Raw genomic sequence first — 10,026 nt, 5'->3', positions numbered from 1 at the left:
AATTCATTCATTCATTCATTCATTCAACATGCTAGTCTCTCTGCTAACTAGCATGCTAGCAGGCTAACTAGTTAGCTCGTCTCCTAAACTTTGTTTATAGTTAATTACAACTATCGTGAAAACACAATCGGCTCTACCAAATAAACACGTTGTGACTCAAAACCACCAAATCATGGATAAGAACATTTCACGGGACTTTTCAAACAAACCCCGCAGACGTCGTCGTGCACTCGGGTCGGTGTTTAGACAAATCTAGCCCGAGGCTCTGCGGCCTCCTGCGGGAAACGAAGGTAAAACAAGAGAAACATCCAGGGCTTCAGACCAGAGCTTCTCTGTGAGGGCAGATTCACTGAGCCTTGTTCCAGTTCTTCAGTGTGGTAGCCGGTCCGGACTCCCCAGGCATCAGTGCCTCCTCCGGTCAGGTCTGTGCTGCTGTTCTCTCTGCCACCGCCGCCATCTGTTGCCGGAGCTCACAGACGGGCCGTAGCCCCGCCCACTTTAGAATTCCATTCACTCCCATTGGCTTAGAAACCAAAACAATGTCGGCAATGGAGCCGCCCATTGGCTGAAGTAGCTGTCTGTTGAAAACGGTTTAAACCGATGAACTGTATTTACAAGGCGACTATTTCTGTATCGTCACCGACCCACACCCTTTCTGACCCTCTGTTCTACTGTATCCCTCCTCATTCACACATTTATGTTATGTTAATAATAATACTACACTTATTTTACTAGTATTCATTCATCTGACAGGTATTGTTACTAGTTAAGATAAGATAAGATAAGATAATCCTTTATTAGTCCCACAGTGGGGAAATGTGCAGGCTTACAGCAGCATAGAGTTAAAGTGCAAAACAAGAGACATAGTAAAGAAAGACAAGATAAAAATAAAAAATGAAAATAAAAATAAAAAAAAAAACAAGTATTATAAATAAGCAATAAAAAAACAGTAGAAAAACACAATAACTGAAATATAATATTTACAGACAGAAAAAAACTATTTTAACTATTATTGCACAGTGTTTTTATTGTCATGTGTCATGTGGTCTGCTGGGAGCTGGTTGTGCAAATGTTTACAAAAATTAAATAAGTAAAAAAAGTAACAGAAAGTAACAAAAATAAACACAATTTAAGGAAAAAGCTCACAGGTGAGCAGGAGCTGCTGTAAGAGGCAGCCACTCGCACGGCGCCATTTTAACAATTAGTTACAGCCAAAACATATAATATAACACTTTATTAAATATGATGCACTGCTGTAGATTTAATTACCCAACAGAATGTAAATAATAAAAAAAGTAGCTCCACCAGGACAGGCTGCAACATTAAAATGCAGCGTACACATAAATGCATATGACATGTAATAATGAAAAAATAATAATCACGTCTGCATGAGGAGTATTTTTACTTTTGACTCTTCATTTTACTGGTAATAATTATTTTCCTTCTCTTATACAACATTTTAAAATCTGAAAATTTACAAGAAACAGTATTTTAACTGAACGTCTATTAATGTGTACAAATGATCCCTTCATAGTTCATCAGCGTCTGTCATGAACGGGTTGTTGATTGATGAATTGATTCACAATACATAACAATCTTCAAGATAAGTTTATTGCGACATTGCAAGTGTCTACAAAAGAGTGATGTAATGTCAGAGTAACAGCACTTTCCAATAATGGGCTGGTATAGTTTTTATACTGTGACAACGTTGAAACGGACGCTATACGATGTATCATTTGGAGACCTCGCCAACAAGATACTATACAATACATGGCATTTTTAAATTGATAACTTGTAAAAGTGGCAATATAGAAATTGATCACATTAAAAATTAGAAAAAAAGTTATTATTACTGTTCTAGAAAGTCTCTGTATATACTTTTACACACATGGAAATCAATCTGTTTCATGCAAAAGTTAGGCCCGTGGGTATAAACCATTCTGGCACAGACATGAAAACACTTTTGGTTTTGTTGGAAAAATAGTGTAGTCACACAACAAAGAAAAAAAGATTATTACTAGATTTGTTTGTTTTTCAGCACCACCACTAGATGTGTGAATTGCAAGAGGTGCAAATACATTTTTTTTACACCAGACTACAAGTATTACAAGTTTTGAGTGCTATGCTGCTCAAAACACATATTTAAACCCCGCTGACACTGATTACTCTGTTGTTCCACAATAGTGATTTAAATTATCCTCTCCTCTAAAATACAGTAACGTGTCTTGTGGATTGATATGAGATGATTCATTAAAATCCCTCTGAAGTTTCTTCTGTGAGTTCCTTAGCTGATTTAACTCTTTAATCTTCTATACATTACAAGTACATATACTGTACAATATCAACATGTTGTGAACTAGAAAAATAAAACGGACAGAGCTACCGTGAACTGATGATCTTTGTTAAAAGTGAAATAAACGAAAGAACATTCTAAAGAGCACACTCTAATTGTTAGAGTGAGCATTGTTGACCCCACATTTTCCCTTGGCTCACGATTTGAGGTTTGGAACTTTGTGGTTAAAAAAACATGTTAACTCAAGGGCCTATACTTGGTCTCGTGATGATGTAACTGCGCGAACTGGATGTAACTCCATTTCTATGAGTTTGCTAAGTCACAAACATCAACAGTGAGCTGGAGGAAACATTAAGAATTTGAAGCTTCCAGAACAAACAAGTACGTTATACCCCAAAACGGTCAAATATTTTGGTCTAGAGAGGATAAAGGTTAGTTTCCAGTTAAAATCAGCATATAAGTGGGTTGATATCTAAATCTAATGTCACTTTGCAGTAAAATAAAACATAAAAAAGGTCTCCAGTTGAAGGAAAAGTTGTGCTTTCATTTCATGAATTGGAAGATCTAAAAAACAGGTATTACTGGAGATTCTCTGCCGAGATAAAAGTACATATCCAGTTAAAAACATAGCCATGTGTGGATGAGTCTGAAACCACCAAAAGTTCTGCTGTGCAGTTTTTGAATTTACAAAAAAAAACTGGATATATGTTGTGGACCCTGACTGCTCCTTTCTTTCTACAAACAAACAGAGCCAATCCTAAACAGAGCACAGCACTCACAAATATAACAGCAAAGGCCTTTTCTCTCACACTTAGCTGCCATGACGGTGGTAGGCCTGGTGGATTACATGAATACATACGTACATTGTCTTCTACTATACATTGGTACATGTTACAAATATGCAAAAGTTGGTTTCATACAAGCCATAAGAACATTTTCCATATCAAATAAACAGAAATACACAAGGTCTACACATGCTGTAGAGTCTATGTACAGTTATATAAAAAATTATATATCATAAACGTATCTTCTTGAAAAACACACAGTCCAACAAAACAAAACATGGATCATTATTGTTAAACCCATCTATCTGTAGCCGATATCTTCTGTAGATTTCACAAAGTATCTGCTACACATTTAAAAATTCTATTTTTTACCACCATTTATTTGACAGACATTGCAAAACAGACACAATCTTGTAAAAAACACGTATAAAGGAAATGTCATATTAAGATGATTGAGTTCATTAAGATGAACTTTGAATATGGTGGTGTTTTTCTTTTGACAACAAACTGACCGTTTACTGTGGCACAATGAGATGATCGAACATTTAGGTTTAAATAAATTAACAAATGTGCGCTTTAGTACAACCTGGGTATTATCATATTTTTTCAGACTCTAATCTTTCACGAGACAACATTCTACTCACCCAGCTGAATCTATCATATCACTTGGGTCTATAAATATATCATTAAAATTGTGCTTTGCCTTTAAAAAACTATTTGTGTGCAGAACCGCGTTAAGTACTGTCAGTCAAAGTGAACAGGTTGCGTCATAACTTTATCATTCAGATCTGTTTTCACTTCAAAATAATCAGGTTGAGATAAAACGGCCCCTTGTGTTGCTTCCTTACTGGACTAGTGAGTAATATTACTATTACTAACAGAAGTGTTGGTCAAAATGATAAATCTTTCTATTAAAACTGTGCTCAGCTTGCTTATTGTCTCATTTGTAATAGCACCTCCGACAACCACTCGTTGTGGCTGAGCAAAGTGAATTGAAAAGTGGGACGTCACAGTGTGATTCGTCCCTTTTTAACAATCCACTGTCTGCTGACACACACGCAGCTCTGCCTCCTAAAAGATCGGCAGTTTGTAGCATCTTAAAAAAAAAAAAAAAAAAAAAAAAGACTTGTTTGTGTCCCATTAGTTGTAGAGTCCGCTACATTGGTGGCCATATTTACGAAAACGTAGATGTGGATTAGGTTGAGATTCATAATTCATTCACATCCTGAAACTGACTGAGTTCGCCCTAACTGAATCGGCAGACACAGTTTTAGGATATAGCTGTGTGTTCTGAGCATACTTTTCAATGTAAACAATAGTATTCATAATCAGCTATTTTTGTATTTTAATTTGTTATACAAGCTGGGTCTTGTTGTCATAGTTTTGGCCAATCGACTGTTTGACACTGAACTAACCACAGTGACTGTAGTGTTGAACAGTGAAAATATTCATATCAGGACAACTTTATTAAAGTTTAACAGTCGCACGTTCTAACTGCTGTTCTACGTCGGGTTACCATAGCAACAACGATGATGCTTTAAGTGCAATTTGTCGGGCGTTATTGCTTACATACAGTCCAAGGAGGCCATTAAATGTGATCCCAGTCCACCGTTCAGTTTGACGTGATCTGGCTAGGTCCACAAAAAGAGACCATTTTTCTTTTTTAAGGATAGTATCTCCTTGCCCTCTTTGGACTCTGCTTTAAAACCTTTTACAGTGAAGCCTGTCTACAATAACCTTGACGAGAACAGTGTTTCACTAACTTGTGTTGGCAAAAATCTACGACAACAAGAGGCAGGCTCGCGTACAAAAGGTGTGTGACCGTTAACCGCTGTCAGCAGCTGGATTGTAGCTGCTATTTTAGTGTACTGATATCGGAAAGATTGTGTGTATTTTTAAATGAATCCTTATTGACAGTCTGCTGAAGAGAAGGTAGTAGAAGCTGGACTGGGTAGGCCAGCCGTGTGCAAAGAGGAAGGCCAGCCAGTCTTTGAAGAGAAGTGAAATGGTACTCGGCCGGGCTCGGCGTTCAAGACTTGAACTACTCAGACTTATGGCAGTAAAGGTCTTTGAGGGCTTTAAGTTCTTCGATCAGTGTCTTGTTTTGGTTCTCCAGGACAGCCACTCGGTTCTCCAGACATTTAACATACTCCTTCTTCTTCCTGCGACATTCACGCGCTGCCTCCCTGTAGGAAGGATGAGACACAGGTTGTGTTTCTTATTCATATTCGGGGGCACTTAAGTGAACGCTTTATCATTTTTTTACTGTCATCCTATTGTCTGATTGTAATTAAATCTATCACCTATCCCAGACTGACTTTTAGAGCAAAGCCACTACTGAGACCAGACACACAAAGACGCAGACCCGCCCCTTTTCATACCTGTTCTTCATGAGGCGGACTTCCCGTTTGCGTGTGACCTCCTCGGTGGCGCCCTGGACGGGCAGGGCAGGGGATGAGGCCATGACCACCCCGGGGGCGATGGTGCTGGTGGGGGCCGCTCGGATCTGGTAGGCCTGGACGTCACCGGAGGCAGCTGAAAGGAATGGTCGGCAGAAGAAGTGTCACATATTTATATCTTTTATTAGAAAAAAACACTTTTACTTGGAGAACCATTAGATTTCTGAATAGGGAAATAATAACAGCAGAAAATTTGCAAGTGGGAATTATTTTTATTTCATGATAAAATAAATACGTACACTCAGAAGTAATTGATCTTGGTGAAAAACACCAGATATCACAAGCTTCAGCCTTTTTACAAACTGCTTCATTAATACACCACGCTCACCTTGGACCACCACCTGGTTACTGGGAACCAGTATCTGCTGGCCGTCGCTGGTCTGGGCGTACTGGAGGATGGTGGCTCCGGGCTGGGTGGCTGCTGCCGCGTTGGTCATGGTCAGAGTCTGGATGCCTTGGACTCCATCTGTGCCGTTGTTAGCCAGCTGAATGGCTCCACCCTGTGTGATTGCAACTGTGTGTTTGGTGAGAGAAGAACAAATCAGAGAATTGATCGAATGAAAGAAGAAGGAATAAAACAATAAGAGGGACAAACAATCAGTTGTCCCAGCTCTGCTCAACAGTAATTGTCAAGATGTGTTTGACCTGCTTTAACTGTTCATGTGATCCACTGTCAACAGAAACGCTCACCGGGGCAATGTGTGAGTAAACAACTTAAATATATATTTATCTTGGGGGCTGAAGCACTACCAAACACCAGACAGATACATATTTCCACCTGATAAGAATGTTGTGGCAACAAGCTAGTGAACAATTGACTATTTACACAGGTGTGTTCTGTGTGTGTAGATATATATATATATATATCTACACACACATATAAATTAGGCGTGTCACCGACTAACATAGATAAATCTGATTGGTGAAGTTATGCGGCCGAGACTATAATTTAACCTGTTTGTTGTGTATTGTGTGTGTGTGTAGTATGGCGTGGTCGGTAGTAAAGAGTGGCTGTAAATAGAACTTTTGTGGTTGTAAATAGAACTTGATTGTATCGGTTCCCAGACAGAAAGGGAACGACGAGGAGGGAGAGACAGAGAGACTAAAGCTACAAACAGCTGCTTTTTCGCGCCTCCCCAGCTGATTTTAGAGAATCTTTAAATTTTTGTTGAATTAAAAGATGTTCTGTATTCTTTGATTTTAAAACAGTAGCCTGATGTTATTTATGAGCGATGACATTACCACATCTTCCCATCACTGCGACGCTTCAACTATACCATCCATGAAATCAGTCCCTCCTAAGATATATACAATATGTCTCTGCATGTTTCCCTTGGTCTTCACTGACTTGTGCTAGTGCTCGTTCCAAACTTCAGACAGTGTTTTAAATTCAAGAATATCATCTGTTTTTACTTCGATTTGTTTCATGGGAAATTATTGAGTTCATATAGTGAGTTTCCTGTCGCACCTCTACAAACATTAAATTGTTACAGTTGAATAAAAAATGTATTCTACCCATGTTCTGAATTCATTATTTTGTATAATTATTTATACTAAGAATAGGAATAATATAAATAATGATAATATAAATAACAACAATAATCACTACAATAATAATAATCAAACTAACAATGATTTTCTATATTTTATGAAAAAAGATATGCTCTGACGAAGGTCATTTCGACCCAAAAGCAAAAAATAAAGTGTTCTCTGCATAGATTGAGGAGTGCGGATCTCTATTCTACCCATTTGAGCTTTTTTAAGCCTTCCGGCACCTTATTCAAGAGAAAGCTGGGTGAAGCAGTGGTTATCCTGCATTATAAAAAAGATATGAAGATAGAATTGATAAATCCTAAAGATACCCATCCCTCATTGTGGCACGAGCTGTAACGTTTGAACAGGCTGTGACAGGTGATACTTGAAAATCATCAACCTGCGACCTCGGACACAGCTGCACTGAGCCATCCATCTAACCATCACCTACTGTATTGGCCGCTGCTGGTCTGGTAGATGGGCGTGGGCATGGTGACAGTGGTGATGGAATGTGTGGCGGCGGCAACGGTCAAATCCTCCTCGGCCCTCTCCTCCTCGATACGAGGGACGGCCGGTGCGTCCGACGAAAGGTCGTTCAGGATTTTCCTGTGGGGGCAAACGAACAGGAGTTGTTTGGGTATTTTCACTGAGAAAATAAGCCAGATGGTTTGAGCAATTTCAGTTTACAATAAATAAGATTTTCTCACAATGAACAAAGCTCAAAAAACCTTCTAGTTTACTTGCTTAAATCATTATAAGCAAGTAAAAAAAAAAGAACTGTTGCTGCACTGTAGATGCAATTTCTGCCCCGAGTTTTGTATGAAATTGTGTTTTAAATATTCATAGATTTAAAAAGTGTAAAGAACAAAGCCAAAGATATAATAAAGTTGTGTGGTCAAAGGAGCTTCAAAGATTTCAGGAAGCGTTTGATTTAGTTATGAGATATTATAATTGTTTTGCCGGTGTCCTGAAAGTTTTGCACAAACACACACACACACACATTACCTGTATGAGGGGCGTCGTGACAAAATCTCTCGTCGCTTCTGAGAGTCAGTGACACTGTCTACGGACTCCTGTGAATCCTCACTCTCTGCTATGGTGGAGATCTGGAACAAACCAACAAACCCTCTGACTTCATGTTCTTTACATTGTGGTTAAATCTGAAACAGCTAGAACTAGGATTGAGTGTATGTGTGTGTGTGTGTGTGTGTGTGTGTGTGTGTGTGTGTGTGTGTGTGTGTGTGTGTGTGTGTTTTACCTGCACAGTCTGGACCTGTGGTGACTGGATGACAGAGGGCTGTGCGGCCTGGATCACACCGTGGACCTGAACCGTCTGTCCGTTTGGAAGCTGTACCAGCGTTACCGTGGGACCTGTAGCTGAGGCGTGCCCTGTTGTCATGGTTACCTGAAAATTCAGAGGTGACGTGACTGGGCTGTCCGCCATGTGCACTTTAACGCCAAACAGTTTTTTTTCTCAATTTTTGGCAAACCAGCTGCACTCCCTGAGCCTCATGGTGAATTGCCACCTGTTCTATACCCAAACGGGGCTCACATCTCCTGTTACCTGTGCCAGAGTAGCGAGCTGTGCCTGGGTGATGTGCTGGGTCTCTGTCTCAGTCACAGCAGTCTCCACTCCCTGCTGAACCTCCACGGACTCCATCTTCATCGACTGAGCTGATGATGAAGATTTGAGGAGGGACTGTTAAAAGATGATGGAGGCCACAGCTCTGGGGAAGAAGCTGTTCCTCAGTCTGTTTGTGCGTGTTTTTTATTGTTCTGTACCTTCTCCCCGATGGCAGGGGGACAAACAGACTGTGACCTGGGTGGGTTGGGTCCTTGCTGATGTTGCTAGCCTTCTTGTGTAGACGGCTAGCATGTACTGTGTCCAGAGTCAGGAGCTTGGTTCCTACGATCCTCTGCGCTGTTTTAACAACCCGGGCCAAGTCTCTCCGGTTCTCTGCTGTGCAGCTGGTGTACCACACGGTGGCGCAGTGGCAGAGAATTGTCTCTATGGTGCTCCTGTAAAAGTTAAAAGCAAAAACAACGGTCAATTTTCCATAAAAATAAATAAATTGCATTGCAAAACCCAAAAAGCAAGCTTACTAACAGAAAACCATTGCAAAAAAAATGCATATTTAAATGGTTCACCAAGGAGTCACAAATGACTAAAGAATATTACCCAACTTCCTGAGGAAATATGTTCAATATATTTTCCCAATTAGTTCCAAGAACATTCTTAGAAGATCTCTATGTGTTGTTCTGTCTTGGTTATAAAATAGGAATGTTCACCTATGGAGGTTATATCCAGTACGTCACTAAAACAACAGGAAAGTAACCTGTTACTATGCAATGTTTACAGTGATGCAGCACCATGTAATAAATTATACTCAGGCTGATCAGGTAGTATTGCCGTAGGTTTAATTTCTGTGTGTCTAACACTAGAGTTGATCCAGGCGGACTCTGTTCAGATAGTATGTTACAATCATCACTGGGAAAAAAGAAGTGTTTTTGAGGTAGACTGTGATCCCTGAAACTGCTGTGGTTCTTTTCCACTGGTGCATCATGCTGCTGCCATGGATGGTAGTTTCTCACCTCTGTTCCAATTCCCCACAGCAAACGCCCCAGTCAATGATAAAATACTTAAACACACACACATGTACACACAAATATCATTATTGACTGGCAAGAACGTTTTGGAATGTTTACTCTTTAGAATTAAAAGTAATTTCAGATGAGTTGTCTATAAGGATTATGGAAGGGAAAAAGGAAAGGCAGGTCTATTAAATGGCGACTTAAATAAAACAGGGTTGGTAGTTTCTTTTTTTTTAATTGACTGCAGATACCATAAGAAAATATTCTTATATTTGTTTTAATCACAAAGGAATAAAGGAATGTTTGCCCAACCTCAAAGGACGTTCCCAGAATGTCGCTGTAATCTCAAACTGTTGCGTATCAA

At 39.6% G+C, this 10,026-nt stretch overlaps 1 protein-coding gene across 1 annotated transcript; it reads right to left on the bottom strand.

Moving 5' to 3' along the window:
- Nucleotides 1-4,912: 4,912 nt before the first annotated feature.
- Nucleotides 4,913-9,083, bottom strand: creb1b (cAMP responsive element binding protein 1b). The gene is made up of 8 exons (XM_054614734.1): nt 8,853-9,083; nt 8,635-8,744; nt 8,329-8,475; nt 8,076-8,176; nt 7,522-7,676; nt 5,866-6,051; nt 5,460-5,613; nt 4,913-5,264 (listed from the first exon to the last, which is right to left on the bottom strand). Exons 1-8 carry the CDS (start codon nt 8,944-8,946, stop codon nt 5,120-5,122), a joined length of 1,092 nt encoding a protein of 363 aa, XP_054470709.1. The 5' UTR covers nt 8,947-9,083; the 3' UTR covers nt 4,913-5,119.
- Between the last annotated feature and the right edge of the window lie 943 nt (nt 9,084-10,026).

This window comes from Anoplopoma fimbria, chromosome 16 (genome assembly GCF_027596085.1).
Source record: "Anoplopoma fimbria isolate UVic2021 breed Golden Eagle Sablefish chromosome 16, Afim_UVic_2022, whole genome shotgun sequence".
Taxonomy (NCBI): Eukaryota; Metazoa; Chordata; class Actinopteri; order Perciformes; family Anoplopomatidae; genus Anoplopoma; species Anoplopoma fimbria.
The sequence above is the reverse complement of the archived record's forward strand: the minus strand, read 5'-3'. Positions and strand labels throughout refer to the sequence as shown.

Excerpts from the sequence above, each read along its gene's own strand:
- creb1b (XM_054614734.1), bottom strand. The coding sequence starts at position 8,946 with ATGCTAGCCGTCTACACAAGAAGGCTAGCAACATCAGCAAGGACCCAA. Across the intron at positions 8,476-8,634 it reads AGCTCGCTACTCTGGCACAG|GTAACCATGACAACAGGGCA; the intron begins GTAACAGGAGAT and ends CTGAATTTTCAG. Across the intron at positions 8,177-8,328 it reads CACAGGTCCAGACTGTGCAG|ATCTCCACCATAGCAGAGAG; the intron begins GTAAAACACACA and ends GGTTTGTTCCAG.